Source organism: Myotis davidii, unplaced genomic scaffold, assembly GCF_000327345.1.
Source record: "Myotis davidii unplaced genomic scaffold, ASM32734v1 scaffold200, whole genome shotgun sequence".
Classification (NCBI taxonomy): domain Eukaryota; kingdom Metazoa; phylum Chordata; class Mammalia; order Chiroptera; family Vespertilionidae; genus Myotis; species Myotis davidii.
In genome coordinates this window covers 94416-121756 of record NW_006293700.1, presented here as the reverse complement: position 1 = coordinate 121756, position 27341 = coordinate 94416, and the positions used below count along the sequence as shown (strand labels likewise).

The 27341-nt window shown below is 38.5% G+C and overlaps 1 protein-coding gene across 1 annotated transcript in view; it reads right to left on the bottom strand.

Moving 5' to 3' along the window:
• The window catches only part of LOC102757537 (chromosome unknown open reading frame, human C8orf34), a 208568-nt gene that overhangs the window by 97651 nt on the left and 83576 nt on the right, over positions 1-27341 (bottom strand). The window contains exon 7 of the mRNA XM_015566289.1: positions 8659-8794. Within this exon, the coding sequence (XP_015421775.1) occupies positions 8659-8794 (136 nt within the window). The remainder of the gene's footprint in view (positions 1-8658; positions 8795-27341) is intronic.

Here is a 27341-nt window from a genome sequence, read left to right as displayed (position 1 = left end):
CTTTCTCTTTCTTTCTTTCTTTCTTTCTTTCTTTCTTTCTTTCTTTCTTTCTTTCTTCTTTCTTTCTTTCTTCTTTCTTTCTTTCTTTTTCATCAAGCGTCACATAACTGGGTTAAATTTGAGCAATACAAACCCTGAAAATGGCAGAGGTAGCCTACAGGGTATAAACAAGTTCTTATTTTCATGTTTTCTTCCTTGTTTTCCTTCACTTCCAGGGAATCCCAGACACTGTTGCTCAGATGCTATAGACCCCAGTGAGAAACAACAGAACTATACCTATGTTAGCTACTAAAGGGGGCTTCTCTGTATTCCACATGCCGCTGATCTGACTGATGGTTTCTACCAACCTACAAAGACTGTGGCTATTGGTGAGGGCAACTGGACAACTGTGAGAAATACATGTTGGGCGTCCTCTATAAAGAAACTCCTTTTCTGAAAATAGCATCCAAGATAAGTATACAAAGGCAAAACACTCTTTTGGACCTATTTCTTCCCACTCTCAACATCTGATGTCTGAAGTGTGTAGAATTTGAGAGCAGAGCAAGAGTTGAGGAGGGGAAGATGGAAAGGACTATAATGACTTAAACATCTCATAGCATTCTCTCTGAAGTGTCCAGAAAACAATTAATTTGTTAAAGACTGTTAGCCTAATAGCCTTCAAGAACAATTTCTCAAAATATTGAGGACATTGCGAGCAACACCAATAGGTGCTAAATGTCAAATAATTTCACCTGGGTTTTTTTTCAAGATCTTGATGAGTTACCCATGTCACTGTTACTATACAGCTGTTTATTCAGGGGGCCAATGCCAGGTTTGAAGTGACTGAAGAATTAGCCTCTATGAATAGTATGCTTGGAAAAACTATAGGTACATTGTGGAAAAAATATTTGAATCTATCATGCTATTGAACCGGTAGTATCAGTGATGAATTTCACTTGCTCCTGTGGACTTAACCATTAATTCCATGGATTTGTGTCAGAAATAGAAGCTGAATATTCTGAAAGGCTTTACTGTTATAACTGGCTTGCAAATATCAATATGAATTAGTGATGTATAGATATATTTATTAAATAAAGTACATTATGTCCTGACCTTATTCAGTAAATTGGCCACAATGCAATGCTGCTGCTTTACTAACTATTGACGTAGTATTATAAATCCTCTGTTGTCATTCCAACAATCTTCACAGCACCTTCACCAGGAGTAAATTCCATCTCAAGGTGGGTATCCCTTTTTTTGCTCATCCTTCAGAAGCAACACATGGACATTCAAGGACCTCCCTCCCTTATGAATCACAAAGCAATTACTGAAAGAAGTGGGGATGGGGAGAATCTTGCATTGATTTATAAATAAAAGAAAAACTATGAAATTACTGTGTTAAGAACTAAAATGAAGTGGTTCCCCAGCTTCGGACTCATGCTGATTGCTCTCATTTCTTCCTTCATGTGATCTTGAATTAACAATAAATCCATACATCAATATTTCCAAGAGTATGGACTTCTCCCACTGCAATAGCCTCCATGAAATGATCATCAGTAACCTAGCCATCCCTCCACACTTTGTTTTTCCCACAGCACTATCACTATCTGATATTTGGGGTTGAACTTACTTGTTTACATGTCTTTTTCCAGGTAGAGTGTAAGTTCCTAGCGGTCAGGGGTATTAATTAATTTTTGTTTTCAGAGCTTATCACAGAACTTGACACAGAATGTGTGTTCCATAAATGCATTTTGGCTCAAATTAAATATTTTTGTCACTTAAAACATGGCAGTAGGTGTGCTGCATTGTATTCATGACTCAAATGGGAACTTTTAACCCTCTAGGACTACGATGTCCATTTTGTGGAAAATTTTTAACTTAAAAACAAGGGCTAATACATTTTTATCTTTATCCATTTTCCTTCATGTCCGTTTTGCTCACCTTTCCTTCAAATAGGAACTTGCTGAATTTAAACCTTATACAAATAATTGAGAAGAAAAGAAAAATATATATAGGAAAGTGAAAAGAATATAATGTATGATTAATTACACAAGTTTTCTCAAATCAACTGGTAAATCCTAAGATAGATGGTTTGAAATTAACTCACAATTACAAGGTTTGACACATCTTTTCTGCAGCTTGCCATCACCAATGGTGATCTGCTTTAACTTTATCTAGTAAACACAAAACTAAACTCAGTATTTTCATGTCGCGATGTTTAGAATAAATGATGAACAATTTTTGGTACAATGACATGAGGCAAGTTAGTTAAAAATCAGCAGGCTATTTGGAAACAAATAGCTTTCAGTGTTCTCATGCTGCAGTTTCTGAGGCAGTATCACCGCATGTTCCCTGTAATCCAATTTCTTTTCAAATGGCTTTCAGCTCCTTTTTTTGTGCACTACTGATGTTAAGCATGAATGAATGCAAACACTTGCACCATCAAAAACAAATATCTTCTTACCACCCGGAGTGCCCTGGCAGGAGTCCACAAAAGCAAGATTTAACTCCTCAGAATGGCAGTGAGTAGACAGAATTAATGGGTGGTCTTTCCAGAAAAGTGGCTTATAAACTTCACTGAAATAGTAATTTGGTGCCTTGGTATCAGCATTTGTCTGCTTGTTATTTTTAACTTTTATCTTAAAACAAAAATTCGGGAGACTTAATAGAGAAGTTCCATTTGAAACTCACAATTTTGCAAACCACTGTTTTTTAAAACCATAAAAGTTTTGCTGACGATTCCTGATATTTTGAATTACTGCCCTACCGATACTTTACTTTTTGGTTGATATGACTCCTAGGCAACAAATGCAACTTGTTTTGCCCACACTATTCAAAGATCTGTAGCTGTATTCATGGAATCTTCTGAAAGTCGAGACAAGACCCTCAATGAATATATTAAAAAAAATCTACCTTGTAATGAATAAGATGGATAATTAATTATAAGGACACTGCTATATCCTACACAGAAAATTCTTTATAATTTTAGTTTTATAATGACTTCTTTCCCTTATAATCTGAGGGGGGGGGAGAAATATTCTGGGTTAAAATCTTAATGCATCTTGGTGGTCACATATCTATCAGCCATGCATTTTTCACTTGCCAGAGGAGGTCATCTCTTTGCTTAAATCACACAAATTGCAGCAATGCCCACATCAGACTAAAGTCACCAAGAGTTGTGGGAGTAACACTAACCTGGATAATTTTCCAGCTTACAGACACTAGCTTTCTTCCATCTGTATCTAGTAACCATGTGCAAAATATTTATTAAAAAGCCTGTGATCATCTTATTTCTTCTCACCATGCTAATCAGTAAACTTTTTTGATATTCTTGATATTTTAGTCACTTTGCTGCACATAAAGCCATACAGAGCAATTTAATGTGGCTTAATTTCTTTTGTCCTGATGTCTTGTAGAGTGGAAGTTCATAGGTATCTTTCATCCCTCAATTATTCCTGGTAGAGCGTATCAGTCTCATTTCAGATCATGTCTTCCAAGCAGGTTCTGAATGAGAAGGGCTGCATGGCCTTTGGCTGTATGCCCTCAGTTTGACAGAGCAAAAATGTCCGGACATATATGTACACTCACTTAGAGCTACTATGACCCCACAAGTAGCTCACGAGTGCTGCAGTGTTTGAAAGAGGGACTGAGGAAAGTCACCATCTAAAGAGTAGCCTGAACCTCTTTCCACTCACTTGATACTTGATGGGTTCTTTGCAGAAACTCTGAACACCATTTGAGTCTAACTGACTCTATACTGAGGTTGTTGATAGCATCTTGGGGCTATAGCATTATTTCAAGATCACAACACATCCATTTAACTCACTTATTACATTTTACCTCTCCAGTTCTATGGGAAAAATGATCCCTTGACCTTAACACTCTACGAAACAACAAGCAAACAAACAAAAATGTTCCCAGCTTATCCTGTTTTATTAAACACAGGAAATGCTGGAGGGTGGACCATAGTTTCTCCCCAGGCAGAAGCCTAAGGCAGGAGAGTTTCCGAATGTCAGGAAAATGAAGCTCCTTCTTCCTCAATACCTGAGTACTATTATTTGTGCCTCTCAAAATGAGGGCAAAAAACAAGGCTCAAAGCATTTTAAACTGCGTAAGTTACATGGTAACTGTCTCAGTGAGGGAGAGGAAGAGGAGACCCCTGTTCCTGAGTGCCTTGCACTGTGAATGCTTTGCTAGCTGCCTTTGCATACATTATCCTGCCAGTGCTCTCCGTCCTCCTCAGAAATTATCCCCAGGATTACATGAACTCCATCTCACAAAAGAGGGACTAGATTTTCTGAATATTTGCATAATTTTCCCAAGATGACACGCAAGGTACTTTAGATCAAGGTACTTTGATCTCTTTGTCATTCCTCAGGGGGAAAAAAAGGTTGTTGTTGTTGTAAAGCCTTGGAAGGTCTTGGTAAGAACAAGGTAACATTAATTATCCTAAATTTTCTCATCCATTTGCCCCAAACTGTCTCCAATCAGGCAAGATTTGGAATTAAATCCTGATCCCAGGTCCCAGATCCAATGTCCAGCTTCCGGTATGAAGGCTGCATGTTCTCTCTCACACAGGTTTCTTCCAGGCTGGTGCCAGAGCAATGGCCATGAGCACAGTTCTCTAATGAAGCGATCCTTTTCTCCATGTCATTCTAGTTTGCAGAGCTGGATTTCTGATCAACTCACTCTGAGTTCTGAGAGACTGCTTAGTCTTTCTAAGACTACAGTCTGGCTACTATAAATCCCTGCCCATAACCCAGTACAACCTGCCTCTTCCGGGAAGCAGATCCTGCTCCCAGGGGCCTGGCCAGGCTCCTCCGTCTGCATTCCTCCAGTCCTAATTCACCGCTTATCTTTGCACTTCCAATGTTTCTACAAATCAGAGGTTACAAACAAGGGTCCACAGACTCCACACAGGTAAATGTAAATGAGCGAAGATGGACAGACAATCTGAGATGAATTAGGGAAGAATTACTGGGTCTATGGCTCTAGAGGGGAGAGCTGCTCATGTATAATCATTTGAGAATGTGGGCCCAGTGTTATCACCTTTATGGATTTTTAAAGAGAAGATAAAAATCCCAATTTTTATGTAAAATTAGTAATTAATCCAGTGGTATTTTCTTTTTCTGTTATGTGAACACAAAAACCTGTACACTACCCATAGTCCTTCAGTTTATGATTTCTGCTTCAGATAATTGCTAGCCCCGGCTTACAAAGTATTATTCTCACAGACTGAAAAAGCCTTACATTAGGAGAGGTGAGTCAGCAACATAATTTGATGCTTGAGAATTAATTATGGAAAATTCCGATAACCACATGAATGCATTTCCCAAGTAGTGTAACTAATATCAAGGGACAGTTCTCTGCAAGTCTCTCATGTTTCTACATATCTTATGAGTGGAGACACTGACAGCCTTTGTTTCAGACAATCTGTTCAGGAATGTTTTATATAACAAACTAGAGGCCCGGTGCACAGATTCATGCACCAGTGGGGTCCCTCGGCCTGGCCTGCGGGGATCGGCCTGAAACTGGCTCTCCGACATTCCCAAGGGGTCCCAGATTGTGTGAGGGCACAGGCCAAGCCAAGGGACCCCACCGGTGCACAATGGGGACTGGGGAGGGAGCACAGGAGGGCTGCAGGGCATGTCCCACCTGTCTCGCCCACTCCCTGTTGCTGGACCACAGCAGCAAGCTAATCTACAGGTTGGAGCGTCTTCCCCCTGGTGGCCAGTGTGCATCATAGCGACTGGTTGAACAGTCGGACACTTAGCATATTAGGCTTTTATATATATAGATAGCCTTGGAAGAGAGATATGGAGTCTCTCTCTAGAGCGATGCTAACTTCCCATTATAAAATATTCATGTTTCCTAAACTCAGGGTTCCTCTCATATACTGCAACCTACTGCCCCATTTGTGTCCATCGATGAGATTTATGCCTCAGGGATACAGTGAAAATGCTAATACGCTGATATTTGTTACTATTGTGCTTACTAAGCCCCTGGTCTCTGGTTCAGGAGAGTCATGTCTTCTGCCAGCATCTATAAAACATTGGCAGACTAGCATGTTAAGATGCAAATAGGGTAAAATCTCAAGTCCTTCATAGTTCTTGAAAATTGATATTAGCTTTTCTTCCATTCTGAACTCTGGCTATAGCAGCTACTCTAAAATTAAAAGCCTACTGTCTTCTATACTGGTTACCACATTTCCCTGAATCAATATATCTCTATCTTGCTTTTGAAAGCACAGCATTGCTTTATGCTCCATCAAAAACAATCATGAACTCCCATTTCAAACACCTAAATCTCTCCCTATCTTTCTTTCAGGCTATTTTGGCCTCCATCTTCAACTTCAGAGAATAGCCTGATGCTGAGCAATACAGCAAAACAACTGAGCAAAGAGACTGGCAAGCTATACAGCTTTGGTTTGAAACTATTGCTACCAACTGGCAATATTCTCTTAGACAAGTTAATCAATCAATTCATGCCTCAGTTTTCTTCTCTCCACAAATAAAAATAATAATAGTAACTAACTCTCAACATTACTTGAGAATTAAATAAGTTTTTGTGTTTAATGTGCTTAGAATAGCATCTGGTACATAGTGAGAAGGCAATAAATGTAACCAGTTACTCACCTGAATATTTTTCCAATAAGTTCCGTAAAGGACCGCCTTAAAAGCAGATTGTAATTTACAGTATAACCCTCTCACTTTGAAGATGAATGGTAAATAATGTAGGGCTGTGTATGTATTTGGTCCTTTCCAAATTCAATAAAGACATATTATTCCCATAGGTTTTCCCATTTGAAAAACTAACATCTCATCTCCCAGTCTTCTCCAACGGACATGAAAGACCTTGCAGCAACCCCTCTCAAGTCAAGTTGTAAATGTATAAATGTGTACAAAATGTACAAATGTACACATAAAGGTTTTATTTAAAATGCCAAACTACTCTTCCATAGATAGCCTTGTATACTCAGGATGCCTAACTGCTATTGGTGGGGTGTCCTCTATTTCCCCACCATTGCCAGTGGAAGTGGACTTCTTGGGGTGTTGCTGGAATAAGAATTTCCAGAGGCCCTCACAGGAGGATGAGGTATCCTGGCAAGTGTTATGTCTGTGGAATTAAATCCCTGAGTTTCCAAGGTCCCCTCTCCCTCCATCCTGCCAAGGAAAAAGTCCCATTTCATCTTCAGCAGAGCTAGAATTAAAGCCAGAGCTCAGAGTTTCTGCTCCATATTTGCACAGTCCAGTCCAGCATCTGGCTAGGTTAGCTTATGTTCCCAGCTGCAGTTCACTGTGTGTAGGATCCACATGGCCATGGGCCATGCAGCTTCTAGGGCCACATGGCTAGGGAGGGAACATGGATGAGTGCAAGGAAGCAGAACAAAAGAGAGAAATCCTTTGTCTGGGGATTATGTATTCCCAAATTTTTGTGGGCTTGCATTGGGATCTACCCCTCTAGACAATGATCTTTGTCCTCCAATTAGACTGACAGGCAAGTACCTTCCCTATGTCACCCCAATTCACTGTACATGTGCCCATATTCCCTTTTGTCTAGTCTCTTCCCCCAGGAATCTGCAGGGGATGGGCCAGTGGTTTCCTGGGGAGTGTGTAATTGCAACTTCCTGGTGAAGCTGCCCAGATGGCCATGTTTATTAGTATAATGTCTGGCCTTCCCTTTTCTCCTTTCCTATTATTACTAACTAGCAAATTACAATGGTAACATAACTATTACCAGTTTTCTTCACAGCCATAACCAAAAACTCAATTCACCAAATATCACTTGTCTGAAGCATTGTTTCCATTGTTGTATTTACTGTACAACGGCACAATTAAAAACAAAAATTCCAAAGGAGTAAAAGAGGGAAAAGCTACAAAAGCTTTTGATTTGATTTTCCTACACTTTCCCCCCTCCTTATTTTTCAAGCAGCTAATCCCCCCTCAAGCTGTACAATAGAACAGCTAGACATAAAGGCAAGGAGATAAAACTGGCCAGCCAGTGCATTGTTCTTGCTAATCTGCACCATTTACATAAGGGTTAGAAGGCTTGTTTTATCATTTAAACAGGCTTAAAAGCCTCTTTGCAAATGAGATTTAGTGCCTACAGAAGAATGAGTTCTATCTATTTGGTGAGTTTCTGCTGGACCAGCACTGGGAGCTGACTTGGCAGTAACTTAAGCTACTTCTTTGGCCTCATCCAGTATATGCAAAGATTGCTTCCAGCTGCCAAAACTGAAAAGCCTCAAGCTGATTAAATTCTTTCCAGGAGGTGAAAAGGATAAGGAGCAGGTTAAGAGGCCAATAGTATTAGATTTTAGACTGTACCTGGGCAAACTTGTGCCTAATGCAGGTGCTTTAGGAGTAGCTTTGAGTTTTTCCCCTGGAATCTTCCTTTGAAAAGGAATAGAAGGGCAGACAGCAAATGAGATTCAGAAACTGAGACTTAAAACAGTCCCAAACTGTGAAGTGAGGACAATCTAAACTCTTCGATTCATTGTTGGTCTGAGTGGCACGGGGCACAAGGATCAACAGCACAGCAAACTCCCTTGCCGGTTAGCACGGAAGATAACGAGGAGGAAAAAATTTTCTTTACACAAAGTACATGCTTTACATCAAAACCTTAGATTTTAAAAATCAAAATCACATTGATATATACTACACCTATAATATGTTTTACCTGGCACACCTTGAACAGATGTTCAGTGTGACCTTGGCCTGAAGTTCAACAGGGTGAGTAGCACGACCTAGATTAAATTTGCTCCCAGAAGGTGCCAGAGTAGTCACTCCCTCCATTCTTAAATCATCAAGATCCTCTGGAACAACACAAACAATTTCAGAGAGAAAAATTAAATTTTAATAGTATTAAGGAGAGAAGTCCATGTGTTCAGGTGTCTGCAAGTAGTTTATAAGTTAAAACATTACATTTCCACTTTGCAAAAATCTTCCCTTATGCATCAATTATTATTTAATCATTTCTAGATGTTGTTAGAGACAAATTATATGAGAAGATTTATAGGAAGCCAAACCACAACCTCTGCAGCAATTGGACCAAAATAGTCAGGACTAGGGCGATGGCTACCAGCTTCCCTTCCTTTTGTCTTTACTTACAACTCAGAACAAACCAGAAAATGACAACCATGTTCCCAACTGATTACAAAAGATTCTTTGCTTCTAATTAGCCTGCCTTCTGCTTCCTCATCCAACAATCTCCAACCAGAACGTATCTGAAACTTTCTTTTTTTCCATTCTAAATCTTTTCTTCTTGTCTTCACCTGGGGAGGAGAATATTGTTCTCTGAAGTCCCTTCCTATTTTTCCCAAATTCTCAATCAAGACTTAAAAGGTCTAAGTTTCCCTTGTAACTTGGTCCTGATATAATAGTACATGCTCTCCTGCTTTATTCAGAAAAAAAGGAATCATATAAAAGGTATTCCATTTACTTGCTCTCAAACTTAGCAAAAAAGGTACATAAAGTTTCAAAAGATAAATTATAATTTTGCCAAACATAATCCATTACTGCGTTTATAGCCTGTGTAAGGCAGGCAGTCTCTTTTGATAAGGCTATGGAGAACCCAAACATTGCAGAGCTCCTACAAAACTCAGAGTTCTAGGCTTAACTGGATAATGCAAACAAATTTTCCTGAGATTATAATGACTCTTAGTCCAAGTCATGAACCAACCTTCTGTAATCTGAAGAAGGCTTGCCACTCGGATCCTTCCATAGGCTTCCCCAACTGAAAATCCTTCCATCTACATGAGCAATCTGGACAAATACTTTGGGTTCTAACTCAACTTCATGGGAGTCATCAAAAACGCATCTTCTTGACCTGGTTGCAAAGGCTTATTTCCCTGTTTTAGGGAAATAGCTGCCACTTCAAAATTCTGCTTATCCAGTTCTAAGCTCCCCTCTTGATCTCAAGGTTACTCAGGTAATGCAGACATTCTATTGCCTGAGAACATACAGCACTTTTCTCCAGCTAATTAACCTCTCATGAGAATGTGCTAACATTCCCTCACATCACCCTTCACCACTGCAACACCCTGACCTACCAGAACAAGGAACCTCACAATTTTCTTACCTCAGTTAGAAAATGTGCCTGCCTCACCTAGGTTTTTTAATAACTGAAAACTTGACCTAATATTATTCGTTGATAGATCATACATCAAAATTTGACCTAATATTATTCGTTGATATATCGAAACTTGAAACTGGAATGGAATATGCTACCACCAACTTAAGTTTGCCTTTAGAATACAATCCTTTGGGTATTGCACTTACTTAAGCTTGTCCACCAGCCAAAGACCACAGAATGAATATATATTTATATATATTTTTTTTTCTTTTTTTTAAAATATGACTTGGGATGCTTTGAAAACAAAGGTGTTCTCAACTCTGCTGAAAATCCTATCAAAAATGAACAAGCGTCCTAGCCAGTTTGGCTCAGTGGATAGAGCATCAGCCCATGAACTGAAGGGTCCCAGGTTTAATTCTGGTCAAGGACACATACCTAGGTTGCAGGCTCAGTCCCTGGCCCTGGTCAGGGTACATGCAGCAAGTAGCCAATCAATGTCTCTCTCTCACATCGATGTTTCTCTCTCTCTCTCTCTGTCTCTCCCCCTCCCTTCCACTCTCTTAAAAATCAATGGAAAAATATGCTGGGGTGAATATTAACAACAACAAAAAAAGTGAACAAACTGTTTAAGACATGTTTAGATATACTCTTATTTCATAAAGATGCAGCTATCATAAAAGCTAGGGCTCATGAAAAAATAAATAATGATGAAGCTCAAGGAAATACTCTAGCAGATCATTTTGCCAAACAAGCAACCTTAAACATAGTTATCATGCTATCTAAACTCTTTGAGGATAAATACTTAAAGGAATTCAAAGAAACTACTATGAATATCAACATCAAGCCCCTAATTCTAGAAAAAATAAAGAAAAAGTATATAGCTCTAGCTTCACTCAGATAATCTCTGGTGAAGATAGCTGTTGGGTGAGATTACTTGGTTTCAAATGGATAGTAGCTAAATCTCTCCATGAAACTTCTCATCATGATACAGATAAATTGCTTACTGTGTGGAATCACCATGACTGGGTACTTTCAAAGACAGTAGAGGTCATTTTTAAGTCATGTTTTCTTTTGTCAACAGCACAATTCTAGAAAAACTATAAGATGGGATATGGCCAGGAACAAAATCTTTAAGGGCTCTTTGAATACTGCATGAATTTTATGCAGCTTTCACACTCCACAAGATTTTAATGTTTTACTAGTAGTTATATGTTTATTTTCAGGATGGGTTGAAACACCTCTTTGGGAAAAAGCTATAGTCTTTATAGTTGCTAAAAAGCTGCCTTTTCGTTTTCAATATTGGGAATACAAACTTTTATATCAAGTACCCAAGGTACACACTTCCCAAGAAACACAAATGAACCCCTTACTCAGAAACCACGGAAAGGTGGTATCAATTACATTCTCAAATGAATTTAACAGAACTTTCAGAAACCCTTGAGCTTCCACGGACAATGGTAGTCCCACTCACCCTTATGTCAGTATGGTCTACTTCCTGAGGACACATTGTTTACTTCCCTGTGAACTGGTAACTGGAGGGCCAATGTGCTCCAGGTTTTTACCTGCTACTGAGCTCTACTCTCTGTATAACACCTCGTAAAATACTACATGAGACATGTACCATACTCAGTCCTATCACCAAGAGGTTAAGGTCACATTCAAAATATCTTCCTATAGCCTCTTCATAATATTCAACTATCATATTTTGTCCATTGGAAGATACATCTGAAAAAAATGCTCTTGAACTTCATGGAAGGGATTTTATCAAATACTATAAACTACTAATACAGAAGTAAAACTCTCTGGAGTAAAACCTTGGATTCACATTTCACAACTAAAGAAGCAATCCAGAATCAACAAAACAAGAAGCCTATTATAATAGGGGACCTCAAACAGGATTCTTTAGAATAATCCAATGACCCCAGATAGTGGACAGTTTCTGCCCAAGATGGTGGATCAAAACCCCTACTAACTCCTATTTTGTTTTTCATCTACTTACTTACAATCATTATTCTCCTTTTCTGTAGACTCCTGGTTGCTGCCCACCCACGATGGCCCCTTTTCCTCTTCGGTTTTGTTCTAGATTGGAGCGTAATCAGTCTACCACCAATCTCAGATTATTCAGCTAATGTAAGGCCATGCCATGAATAATTCCTTTACCCCTGGCTACCTGTGTGTTCCTACCAGATACTACTGGATTTCCTTTGCAGCCAGCATGGCCAGGATCACTTTCCTGCTACTAATAACTCATGTGCTTTAGGAATAGTATTGCAAAACTTACCTGTATATAGGCACCCTAATTTTATAAATCATCAATCTGGAAATTATAATTCAGACATGAGCTCCAAATGAGGCTACCCTTGATTATTCAGGCACTTTACCTGGGGGAGTTACTGTTTTACTGTTTATACAAATAAGGCAGTAACTATATATATAAAGCCCTAATACGCAAATAGACCAAACGGCGGAACAACTGAACAACCGGTCGCTATGACATGCCCTGACCACCAGGGGGCACACGCAGAATATGGCAGATGGTAGCCATGGCGTGATGGTGGAGCAGGTGAATGGGGGCACCAGACCAAGTCAGGGTGCCAGTCTCTGTCATCAGGGCGAGCCTCTGGTGGTCAATGAAAATTCTTTGCTGCTGTGTGCTGTGGTCCCACCTGGCACTTGCACCTGCTGCTGGCACTGGCCCCACGCACACCTGCTGCCGGCACTGGCCCCACGCACACCTGCTGCCAGCACCAGAGCTGCCGCTCGCACCTGGCACTGGCCCCGTTCGCTCAGCACTGTCAGTGAGCACAGCTCAGCAACTGCTGGCCCTGATCACCCCTCAGGGCCTCTCCCCCTACCCCTGCTCCTGAGGGGTGATCAGAGCAGCGGCCACTGCTCACACCCACTGCTGGTGCCAGCCCCAATCGCTCCGCATCATCTGCAGGTGCGAGCTGGGCCAGCGCTGTCAGCACATGGGAGTGGTGGCGGCGGAAGTGGGGCTGCCGGCAGACAGGGTACCGAGGGCCATGGCACGGAGGATGGGCCGAGACCCACCCTTGTGCCTACCGCAGCTTCACAGCCCACAGTTCCTTTCAAGGTGCACGAATCCATGCACTGGGCCCTAGTTTCCAATAATAGGCATCATACAAACAAAATATGTAAAGACATGTATCATTTTAACTCTGACAGAACTAATAAATAATACTACCTCTACCCTACATGAAATATAGATCAGTCTCAATGCCTTGGCAAAAACAGTTATGAACAATCTAGATTTCATATTCACTAGTCATGGTAGTATCTGCTACTGATAATATTACTTGCTGTATTTGGCTCAATGAAACAGCTAAGGTAGAAAAGATTATATATCACCTTAAGGCAAAAGCTACCTGACTCTTTAAGATTGATCTCTTATGACCTATGGGGTTGTTTCCTTGGCCTTTGTTGGACAATTTAGATTTTTGGTTTGGAAACATATTTTTCCTCCTTTCTTAAAAATATGTTTTTATTGATTGTTTATAAAGAGCAGAAGGAAGAGAGAGAGAGCAACATCAACATCAATTGTTTGACTCCTGTACCCACCCCAACCAGGACTTAACCCACAAGCTAGGTATGTGCCTTGATCAAGAACTGAAGCAGCAACTTTTTGGTAAACAGAATGATGCTCAACCCACTGAGCCACAAAGGCCAGGGCTATAGTCTACATATTTAAATCCAATAGTCACCGCGCGTAAACAATGTCCAGGGAATGATTAGCACATGATTACACTGCACCACGCAGGAATTGGGTCTGTTGTCCGTGGTGTGACTTTCTGCAGCAGTTTTATTTTTTAAAAGAAGTTTGAATTTTAATTTCCTTAAATAGACTGTTTATTGTCCTTGTTCATTTAGTGGTCACAATACCAGTCCATAGAATTCTATCATATTAGTGCTGACACGGGTCTTAAAAGCTTCTGTACAGCACTGCCTCTTCAGATGATCACCATGATAATACAACATCAAAAAGTTAAGAAACTCTTTTGTTACAACTGACTATGGAGATGAGTGAATACTCATCAAGCAGTGAAGATCTGGATCCTAGTCTTACCTTTTGGCCAACTTCCTGCAAGAAAGAGAATAACTAAAAGAGGGACCTGAATATTGAATATTTAAATACACACTGTACTGATCACATATGATATTAGAACAGTGACCTATAAGCTCTGTTGGGATTAACCAGAGAGGCCAAACCACAATTGCTGCAGCAGTTGGCCCCAAACTCAGTACTCAGTTAATATAAACCAGCTTCCCCTCCTGTACCCCCATTGCCAACTCAGAACCAATCAAAAAAGCCAAATATGCTCCCCAAATCACTTGTATGAGATAGTCTGCTTCTAGTTAGCCTGCCTCTAGCCTCCCCGTGTCAACTTCCAATCAGAACATATCTCAAGCCTTCCCTTTTTATTTTTTCATTATAAAGCTTTCCCACTTTCCTACCTGCTTTTGGGTCTCTGGCAAATACAAGTGATGGTGGGTGATTGCCTTGCTATAAGAAGCTCTGAATAAATAGCCTCTGCTTGTTCTCAGTGTGAAGGTCTTCATTTATTTCCTTCACGGCAACCTTTAAATATATATCATGCAGAAGAGATATCACAGTTCCCCTGTGACTTCAGAGAAGAAATGGGTCTAAGAAGAGGGAAGGGTATTTCTGAGTCTGCAGACAATCTTCCTACATCTATAGCTATTCAAAGGCATATTGAGCAGTGTCGTGAGGGTGATGTGAGTACCCCATCCATGAAGTTTTTAAAGCAGAGGCTGGGTAATTATGGTGGCTGACCTAGAATTTTGCTAAGCATTGTAATAAATGATCTCTCCAGTTGAGTCCAAACCTAAGCTTCTCTCAAACTTGGTCATTATAATTCCATGAGGGATTTAAGGCATATCTGATACTGATAAAAATAGGAAATCGAATGTTTAAAAGCAGACTATTTAAATGAAACAACAATCTCTTGAAGGCCATATTGCTATGAATTAAACCAAAAAGTTGCTTCCTTAGTTTTATTTTTTGAGCTGCAAAGTACACCCCAGTGACTTTTTAATGAAGTGAGTACTGCGTTATTCTAGATACTGACACGAAGATATTATGTGGTTTATTCTACATCAGGGAATAGATATAATGGCTACCCCCTACCTTCAAGGCCAAATCCTCACTCTCTACTTGCCTCTGCATCATTTTTCTACTAATAATATAAAGCACAAGGGTATGGAGCTTCATGATAATTATCTAAGCATTTGTAGGTTGCTTGATGTACGTAGAGAAAGTAACAGGACATGAATTTTATGATTTCATTTTTGAAGACTGACTAAGCACCATATCTCCATCTAGGTCTCACTTCTTTTAAAGATATTTTTTAATTGATTTTTAGAGAGAGAGGAAGGAAAAGGGAGAGAGAAGAAAGAAGAGAGAGAGAGAGAGAGAAAGAGAGAGAGCGAGAGAGAGAGAGAGAGAGAGAGAGAGAGAGAGAGAGAGAGAGAGAAGAAGAGGATAGAAAGAAAGAGAGAGAGAGAGAGAGAGAGAGAGAGAGAGCAAAAACATCAAACATGAATCTGCTGCCTCCTGCATGCTCCCTACTGGGGTTCGAGCCTGCAACCTGGGCTTGGGCCCTGACCTGGGATCTCACTGGCAATCCTTTGAGCACAGAGCTGTGCCCAGCCAGCTGAGCCACACACACACACATACTTAAACAGAAACATACATGTACATATACAGACACACACCCCTACAATTATTCATTTAATTTTAAAATTTTGTTTCTTTTCTGATACCTCAACATAGGAACTAAGTCTTTCTCATTTACTACCATAATCTCAGTGTTTTATAAGTGTATCCAGCACAGAGTAGGCATTTGTTGATATTTACTGACTAGAAAACTTTTGTATAATTTGATAATCCCTGTTAATTACGGGATTGACTTTTGGAGAATGGGTTTTTGAAGAGATACACTTGTTGCACTTACCTACACAATTTGGAACCAGGGAGATGAGGCAGGAAGAAGCCGGCAGCAATGCTGCCTGTATAAGCTTCTGAGGGTCTGGAGAAAGGGTGAAACAGTAAGAGACAGAAATATACTAGACAATTTCAGAGGTAGAGTCAATAGGTTATAGTGAACTATTGATTGAGAAATCCTAACAGGTTTCTCCATCTGACCACTTTTAGAAAACACAGGAGGAGATAACAATGCCTTTGCTTTTGCACATGCCGAGATGGAGCTACCTTTAAGATAGCCATATGGGTATTTGGTAGACAGTTAGAAGGACAAGTCTGGAGCTCGGGAGGGAGTGTGAAATGGAGCGACAGACCAGATGGCTGAGAAAAGCTGGTATAGTTATCAGCCTAGCAGTTAAAATCAAGCAGTGACATTGATGCCTAACTTTCTTTACAAGTAAAATGTGTGCATTACATGAATATTATCTGTAAAACTATACCTATTTTTTTTACAATAGAAAGCCCAAAGCAGTAATTTATTTATTAAACTTACCTATAAAATTGTGATGCATCTTTTGAGTCACATTTTAATCGATAAAAATGAACAAATTCATAACTAAGGACATGTCAGCACTTTATACCATCCAAATAAGCAAGAATTAATCAAGCGAAGAATTGTTTTGATTTAATTTAAGGAAATAACAGCTGCCTTGATGAAATAAACCCAGGACTTTCATTTCACTCAAGTGTAATCCATGAAATAATTTACAGCTGTCTGAACTAGACAATGTGAATTTTCACATCTGTTTCTAGGAACTTCATAACAAAAAAATTAAAAGCTTTCCAAACATAAGTCCCTTCGCAGTGATTCAATGATGGTTACACAAGAGTTATAGGGCAGTTTCTCCCTGCACTGCAATTGGTTTGTTGATTTACGTCAATAGAGCTGATTTGGTCAAATATTTTATGCAGAGGTTATATATTCCAAGTGAATTATTAAAAATAAAATAAATGTTAAGAAAACATATAAGAAATTAGACAAGCTTAAATAAAATATTTATGAAAACTTTTTTGCTATGTGAGACAGCTATAATTCCTTAAGAGGAAAAGAAAGACTATAGAGTGAAGCATAATTCACTTTCCTGGGACAAATTCTGGTTGAAAGGTGGAAGGAGGAGGTTCAGGCCATACTTTCTATTGATTCCCTCTTTCTACAACCATGCCTCAAATATAAGCTCAGCATTCTTTCTTAGAACATCAGAGTAGTACAACTTAACCAAATTCAAAAATATTAAGAACAAAGTGGTAGAGAGCAGGAATTTTAGGTTGTAATTTTTACAAAATAACCTTCAAAGTTATACTTTGAAAAAAAATGTCTTGTGGAATTGAAATGCTATGCTGAATTTTCCCTTTTTAATAACATAAGAGAATGTTACAGAATATTTACTTTCCTTGACCACATAAGAGCAATAAACAAAGAAAGTGATTATACCAGTAAGTTACAAACAATGTTTATGTAAATTTAAGTTTACACGTAGTCTATGTCTTCTTAACTTGAAAGGAGCAAGAAACTTCCTGAGAAATTCTTTAGCTACCAATTCCTGTTTAATTTCTTTGACTATCAATAGCCAAACACATGATGACCACAAACATTTGAAAATATTTATAGGCTAGAATTTGTTCACTTAGATTGCAAATGAATCACAAGACTTGTGCTAATTGAACCCATCATTATATAAATTGTGAAGGCTTTTCTGTTTGTTAGTCAGACAAATTAAGACATCTGGGAGTGGTTTTCTCCTTCCAATCTGGAAGAAAATGTCAGTGCTTCCAGCAAATTCAAATCCAAACACTCCCCAAAGTCTGGTTTCTTGCATCAGAGTGCATCTTTATTTTTCTTAACTTTCACCCACCACAAAATGCAAGAGATTATATTATATACACACAAAAATTAACTTTTTTTTTCATGAAACTTTTGTTACCCCCTGAAGGTTTGACAAATAGAGGTTGTGTATAATTCTCTTTCAGTAAAAAGAACTGAAATTCCAGGCATGTGGACTCACGTTATATATGCAGACTAGCCTGGTACAACTGAGCCCAGTTACAGCCCTCATTGAAGTGAGGACACAGTGTGACCAACTCAGAAATCTAGACAGTGTCAGAGGCATAGTATTGGGACCAGGTTTGAGGGGCATAGACAGGAGATTTGAAAAGAGCTTAGAAGTAGAGGTCTTCAGGAATACAACTGGAAAACAGAAAGTGAGGGACACGAGGCAACATGTTCAATGTAGACATGAACAAGGCAAAGACGATATCTAGGTAGTCTTGGGGAAAGGTTTAATCTTTTTAAAAGGCTGGATTAGGTAAATTATTAACTATATAGAGTGATAGGCAAAAATGTGTGCTTTTTTTCAATATGAAAACAACTGCAATATATTGCTTACAAAAGCTTATCATTTTAACTACCATTTGAAAGTGTATTTATTCTATCTTACTTCCCATGGGCTGTATCTCTCCCTAAAGCACTCATATAATTATTACCTCTCAATAGTGAGAAAGCATTTCTCAACCCAATAGTTTGGTTATGGAAGATGGCTGGCCCTTTTAGGCACCATTATGCTAGAGCAAACATTGTTTCAGCTGGTATAGGTGATTTAAACTAATGATTTACCCTCTTTAATGCAATCTTTATATTCCCATAAACTCTGGATCACATAAATAAGGTCCTATGTTGAGAAGTTCCCATGTGTATTGGATTCATTTGTTGACTGCTAATGATCTTTGACTATTAACCTAATCGTTGTACCATGTACCGTGTTTGATGATGCTTTGATTCTTGATCCAGATCATGAATACTAATTGAATTCATTTGGATGAGTGTTTTAGCATTGGTCACATAATGTGCTAACTCAAAATAAGTCTTCTGGTGAAAGCACAATAAATTCATACACTAATTGTGACAATCCCAATGCTAGCAGTTAAGTTTTCTGTACCCATGCTCTAAACTCATCTTTAGTAAAGTTGACTCTGCCTGAAGTCAGTTTACTTTATATATATATATATATATACATGGCACAGACACACAAAACTAAACTGGTATTATATTAATGACTGAAGTCAAGATTTATTCTTAGTTTACTTTTTTCTTGGATTTCAAATGTTACAAGTCTTGGATGGTTCACATCTTCCACTACCTCCTTCCTTTCCTCTTCCTTTTCTTATACTCTATCTTTATTTTTGCTTAAGTCTTAATTCTTTCTTCACTAAACCCTTGATCATGTAGACTTTTTTTGCTTCAACTGTCCTACATTTCACTTCTTTTGAACTCCACGACCTTCCGTCTCTGAAATTTGTGCTACTGATATTGAGATTTTCAACCCATCACGCAATATTCTCAATGAAGCAAATATTAACCCACTCAATGCATATTAAAAAGGAGGGGGAAAGGAAAGAAAAGTAATGTATTATACTTATCACAAGTGGTAGGATTCTAAATCCAGTATGATAAATCTAAAAATTGTATTAAGCATCATAGCTACCCATTGTCATCTCCCTTCAAAACTTTATTTCTGTCTTATGCTCAGCTCTTTGAGATAAATAAGGAAAATAATTAAATTTTAGGAAAAATAAAAAAAGAAGATTGTGATTGGCCATACACTAAAATTGCTGCTGATGTGTTTTGGCTGTGGTTGCCGACTCATTCTCCCTGTGGTGTGCCACAGGCGAGAAGCAGGCACAGGACATACCTTCCCCATCCTGAGATGCGAGCCACACGCCACAAGATGTTGCCACCCTGTCTGACACGTTGTAAATCCACTTTCCGTTCTGTGCTGCTTTCTGGGAATTCACATGCTGTTCTCATCTCTTACACTTCCAGACACGAAGCAGTGCCACCCTGATTGAAATTTAACAAAACCTTTTTCAACTCTGTCTATTTTCTTGGAGAGTTGCCTCTGTGGAAATGTTCTTTAGTAGCATGCATGATGGCACCTGAGAACTTCATCTCACATCCTACATTGTATAAGTTTTTTTGAGTTTTCTGAAAACGGGTTTTCGGTGATAAGAAAAAAATACAAAAATCTAAATACGTACAAATTGGCTATAATACTCCATATACAGCAATACAAAGATGTTAATGTTTACTTGGTGCACTCTCTACCTAGGGCAGTGATGGCAAACCTTTTGTGCTCGGCATGTCAGCATTTTGAAAAACCCTAACTTAATTCTGGTACCAAGTCACACATAGAAATTTTTTGATATCTGCAACCACAGTAAAACAAAGATTTATATTTTTGATATTTATTTCATATATTTAAATGCCATTTAACAAAGAAAAATCAACCAAAAAAAATGAGTTTGCGTGTCCTTACATCAAATAAAACCATACTGGCTTCTTTTTTTTCAACTTTTGTTCAAAAAGCGAATTTCCTTTATTATCCTATAAGAGCATTTTCTATTATTACTTAATATTTATCAATATCTCCATAATATTTGTTACATCCTAGAATGACATTATATATTTATTGTTCATCATTTGACACTAAGAAATTTCTAGGAGGGCAGAGACTGTCTCACATTTTCTTTATAGTCCCCTAGTATGGGTGCTCAATAGGTATATATTAATTAAATATGTGAATGAATCATCCTGACACATGATATACATGCCATTATTATCTCCCTTTTATAGGTAAGGTGTATTATAGATAAGGTCCCTTAGAAAACCTGAATGATTTCCCCAGAGCAGACAGTATTAATTGGAAGAGACAGCAATTAAAGCTTGATTGGTCTGAGGATCAGCTTTTATATAAACATACAAACACTATAAGTGGTCTCTCAAATAATTTTATTATTATTAACAGTATTATTTGCTTTTTATGTTTTCAATAAACTTCTATCTAGCTAACTTTATATGTAAGATACTACTCTCCAATGTCAAATTTTAAAGGACAGTTATCATTTGTTGAGTGCCTATTAAGTTTTAATCATTCTTGTAGGTGTTTTCACATATTACACCTTATTTTGCCCTTCACAACAACCCTCCAAGGCATTGGTTCTCAACCATGGGTGTTTCTTCCTCCCTCTACCACAAGGAGACACCCGGCTATCTATGTCTTCAGAAATATTTTGTTGTCATAACAGGGGAGGGGGAATTAACCAAGTTTGGGTTATGGGATCTGACACTGGAGTTAGAGTTTAGTTCAGTCAAATTACACAGCTAGTATGTGGTGCAGCCTGGATTTGAGCTGAGGTGATCCAGCCAGAGCACAACACCCTACTCACAGTACATTACTAATTAACTCTATGTTACACAGAGATGACTTAGTCTGGTAGGGCTACTCTGCTTTTGCCTTAACACCATTAACACCATTCTCAGTACCTCATCATTGTACCCTCACCCCAAATAATATCACACAAATGGGGATTTTGACAGGAAATTTCATGAGGCTATGAAAGAGATAGTTAAGTTGAACTTTGCACAGCAAAACTTTCCTTAAATCACCTTTAAACATCTTGGATCTTTCACAACGTTTTGCCCCTATGGCTGCTTCATAGTTTGCATTCCACCTTCTTTTTCCATTCTCCCACCTTTCATTTCCTGACTGCAGCCTCATCTGACATCCTTTTGAAGTACAATTGCACCTACTTACAGTTTGCATCCCCACTCAACACCATGATTAATCAAACAAAGATTCCACCTTGAGTTTTATCTCCCTCATGAAGTATTTTCTGTCATGACCATTTACTACAATGCCTTTTGGTATTATGAAAGTCTCATACCTATGAGCATACCACCAACCTACCACTCTGCTGTGTAAGCAATACCAAAAGCACACACATTCTGGTTCCTTTCCTGCTCAGAGCACTGTGATTTCTTTGCCTGGCAAGAGCACTGTACATGCGAAAGAAAACAAGAAGAGATAAGATTAATATGATGGACCTACCTGGGCCAGCATGACTCAAAGATGGCTCCATGATCCCTGCTTTTTGGTACTCATGCCCTTGAATAATTCTCACTCGTTGAAGATAGGCTGAACATAGGGACTTGGTTTCTAACTAAGAGAAGGACGCTAGGAAGCTTGGAGGTCACTTTGGGATTGGGTTATGAAAAACTATACATTTTATCTTGCTAGCACACTTTCTCTATTGCTTTTCTGGCTTGCATATTGATGAAACAAGTTAGGGAGACCAGGTGACATGGAGCTCAGGGTAGCTTTTGACCAATAGCCAACCAAGAACTGAGGCCCTCAGTCCAACAACCTTTTAGAAACTAAATTCTGCCAACAACTGTGTGAGTTTGGAGGCAAATTATTCCCCAGTTGAGATTCATCAGAGATTCCAGGAGGCCTGCTGATACCTTGATTACAGCCTATAAGAATATTTAAAGTAGAGGACACAGCTGAGCTGTGCCTGGACTCCCGCCCCCCCGCCACCCCCCAAAAAAACACACATAAAACCACTGTGAGATAATTAATGTGTACTGTGTTAAAATGTTAGATATATGGTCATTTGTTATACAGCTCTAGGTAATAAATGAAATATTCAAGCAATTTTTCTTTTCTCCAAATTATGTGGAATAAGATTCCTAGTGAAATTTTAAAGAATTATTTTAATGGGTAGTTTTACATTAAATAACCTGAAATATATAAAAATATATATAAGAAAACAGTTAAAATTCATGACTACCTTATTTTAAGAGACTTAGTCATTCAATTTATTCCTTAAAATGTTTTTCTAATTTTAAAAGGGCAAGTAAAATTAATAGTTATCAAAATTTAACATTTAGCCAAATTTATGATATAACCAAGTTGTCTGCAGGGTATTTTTATATACAGTTTATAGTACATTGAAGTCCCACCTCTAATTGTTTTACATAATACTATTATCCACAGCTCATATTTTCATATAATTCTGCTATTTTAATTATTATAAAGATTTTTAGTAACTGATTTTCCCCTTGCATTGTAGGGTTGATTAAGCTATGATTTATCTGATGTTGTGTCTCAAATTCAATCCAAAATTATAACATTGTTTGGATAGGAAAAATGATCCACTTTGTGAGTCTCAGATTCAATATGTGGTTTCCATGAACACATTCTGACAAAAAATGGGGTCAGCCTGCGGCAGCTTTTCATAGAACACATGCATATGAACACACACATATATGCAGACACATACACATGCACACACAGGCACACACCACACATACTCTGCTGGAGTTCTAAGTTCTGCATGATCCATCACGCCCCACACTGTCCTACCTCCGCATCTTAAGATGGACTACAGCCACGGCTTAGATAAAGCCAGAGCCAGGGAAAACTTGTCCAACATTTTGTCTGGGGGTCGCCTTCTAAAACTTACAAAATTAGAGCACTTTTTCATATAAGACATATTGAATGTATTTCTAGACCCAACTTCAATATATTGATGTTCCCACATCCAGACAAATATTTATAGATTCCTAACTCTATGAAGCACTATTTCCTCTCACAAACACTCTACCCTAGGAGGTTTGGTTTATTCATATTCTCCAAAACATGCAGACTGCCCAGAATAAAAAAATAATTAAGATGGGTAAAAAAAGGTAGCATTCTTTATTTTCTATAAGTAATCTGAACATCCATCCTTTTGAATAATGGGGAAAACACAACAATCAAAATCGTCTGTGTCTTGAGAATGGCAACAGGCAGGTCTCTATGCAGGTCTGATGCTCCTTCCTCGTTGTGCTCCTCACTGGACTCTTACCCAGCCCAGTGTCTGAGCACAGCTTGTGCTCAGCAGGGTCAGGGGCCTGGCTATCCATCCCTTCACCACTGATCCAACTCCCCCTTCACTCTGGATCATCTGAGTCCCACCTGTGACCCTCACAGGGCATGCAGCAGCCCCTGGCCCTCCTCTCCATAACACAGAGCTCGGGGAGAATTATAAGTGCTATCAGAGGTCTGTCTTACTGGTCATCTCCTTTCTACCCCTTGCTGTTCTACAGAAATGGAAACCACTGGCCCAAAAGCTCCCAGATTTTACACTAGCCAGTCCAAAATTCTTGAGTAAAGGTCATATTCCTCTCCAATCCTAATCCACCTGAATGTGTCTACATGCCACACAACTGGGATTTCTACTCTGAGGTTTGGCCAGGACACCTGGCTATATCTTTTCCTACGGGCTTTTCTCTTCCCTCTTGGGCAGGTACCTTCTCAACACCCCACTTTCCGCTATGAATATGATCCATGATCACACCTCTGAGGAGCTTTGCTGTGAAGATGCAAAGTGGGAGCTTTTAAAATTTAGATAATACCTTCCTCTCTCCACAGGTATTGCTTTCAGATGACTGTAACCCTTTATCAACAAAAAAGTTATCTTTGAAACATAAAGCTGATCAGTAAATAACCTCTTGCTTTTAGTTAGTACCTCTTTTCCTCTGAAGTGATAGGTTCACTGTGGTCAAAGGCAACAGGAAAACATACTGGTGCTCTTATGATTTCTCTACCAATAAAAATCACCCTTCTCTTTCCAAGTTCAGCTCAAAGGGTATTTTCTCCGTGAAAGCTTTCTCATCACTCTAGCTCACAGTAATTATTTATTTCTATTGAACTTTAGTGACACAGTAACCCATGGTATTAGAAGCTTAATAGTATGTTGATTGGCATCATTATTTAATTTTCAATATTAGCTCATTCACTGACTCATACATCTGTTATTGAGAACTGACACATAGATGTGGATCATCTTTTACCTGTTCCCCACCATGTCCATTCATCTCCTACTAGCTTGATAGAAAGCTTCTGAGCTACGGGCTAATTTTATCCCTTTTTATTTTGTCCACATAATTTTGAACTTTTAAACAAAGTAACCTTTGGCAGAGGTAAACAACTATATACAGATAAAGAAATAGAAAAGAGATAACAAAAAAAACTATTGGATACATGAACTGCATCTTTATGATGGCATTAAGGGCCTTAGATAATTATTTTAGGAGCATAATTTTGATCATCACTCTATTTTATTAAAAAAATCAGAAAACATCAGTTTAAACATACCTCTTGATTATATTAAGAAAATCATTATCTGTTTAAAACATTCAAGATGGCAAGAGTACTGTAGGTTTTGAAGACTGGTTTTTTTAATCAGTAAATAAGGAACAGTCATTCAAATAGAAAAATACATACAAATTGAAACAGACATAAAACTCTTCTTCATACACAAAAAAGTTCAGGTCCTAGAACAAGAATTCCTACGACTTTCTCCCCATTGTACTTTCAAATTCAATTCCAATAATATCCACCATTGTTACTTTCCTTTAATCTCACTGCCATCTACTGGGTTCAAAGCCAATTATATTAATTGATTTTGGTCCTATTTATAATGGCTAGTAAATATGCCTGTAGGTACAGCTTTCTAGAAGAAGAAATACATATTCTCAATGTCCCCATACAAAAATAACCATACTGTGCATATTGCTAAACCACTCAGACATAGTCAAGTGGATGAAGCATTTAATGGTTCTAGAAATAAAATCAGCCATCTGTTGGCTAGACAACACCTATGAGGTAGGCAGGGATTTTTATTTTTCCAAACATGTGTGTATTTCCCTGGATTCTGACTTATTAATTAAAATAGATCTATAAGACTTATAGGAAAAACCATGTTAGAAAAAGGTCCAGAGATACATAAAGAAAGAACTTAGCACAAGTAATAGAATAGGGAAAGGGACATGTAATTATTTATTTATTTGTCAGTGTTCTTCACTAATTTTAAGATCCTGAAAATCAGTAACCATAGCATACTCAACCTTGTATCTCTAGTACCATGCATAGTTCATGGCGTATAATAGATATTTAATAACTGTTTGTTGAACCTATAAAGAAAAGGTCCTTATGGGAAATACAACTGGATGAGTAAAGTGATATTTACCTATGAAAGGTCTTGAATGGCAATATAGGTTGAAATGATCAGAGGAACATAAGAGGTTTGATGCGATTTTTAAAGTATTTCAGAACTGTAGAGAGGTGAAAGAAATGGCTTAGTGATTCAGAGTGTCATCTCTACAGCCAGGCTACTAAGATTCAAATTCTGATTATGCTTCCTACTAGCTGTGTGATTTGGAATAAATTGTTTAACATCTGAGCCCCAGCTTCCCTGTAAGTAAAATGAGGAAAAGCAATGGCCAATTCGGGATTGTTATGTTGGTTAAATGAGTCACTGCATGAGAAAGGCAAAGTACTGTCTGGCACATAGATAGCAGTCAATAAATGGTAGTTATATTGTTACTAGTTTGCAAAGTGATTAAACTGGATTAGAAGTGGAGGCACTGCAGGTGATACCAAATGACTGTCCTATTTTTCTAAAGATACAGAGATCATTCTATCATTTTCATGTTCATTTAACAGGTACCACTGACCAGGATAGCTCACTTCCAAAGCAGCCCTTTACAAGTGTGATTTTCTGAACTTTCCAGAAAAAGGCAACAATACAAACCATAATGTACGTCATATGACAGCAAAGCCACACTCATTTGAAATTTGAAATTAATGTGAAAAACAAAGCTTTTCTCTTCGGACTCACTGAAGTACAAGATTTCATTGTTGGGACTCTGCTTTTGCTTGTGTGTAAGTACATGGACCATTGAAGTCAGAGACTAATCTAACAAGCATTTTGATGTGCACCCTTTAATCAAAACGTAGCAGACTAAAAATCTATAAAAAGTGGGTACCAAGAAACATATGGCAATCTCTCAGAAATAAAAAGTTTGATAAATTAGTTGACACTGACTTAAGTTCCTATCACTACAAAATGAAAACTATAAAACTTATGGAAAAAAGAGCATAATCTTCTAGTTTAATTATAAAAATTAACAAATTTAAGTACCATATTTGCCGGTGTATAAGACGATTTTTTGGCCCTGAAAAATATGCCTCCAAGTGGGGGGTCGTCTTATACGCCAGGTACACTTCAGATAGACTGCCCATAGTGCTTGCCCCGTGCCATAGTGGCCTCCCGATGCCTGCCCACTTCATTCCACATACCGTTCAGGCATCAGCAGCGCTGCTGGGTGTATGCTCGGCTGTTATGCGATTTTGCTGTTATGCGATTTTACCACACTCGCAAAATCGCACACAGCCGACCATACACCCAGTATGATAGCGCAAAATCGCGAATCGCGATACCATACTGGGTGTATGGTTGGCTGTGTGCGATTTTGCGAATGTGGTAAATTCGGGTTACCGTATATTTCTTTACATATGCATTGAAGATTCGCGATTTTGCGCTATCATGGTGCCTGTTAGAATGTTGAAGAGCTCGCACTTGCGCACTAGTGAGGTCCCAGGGA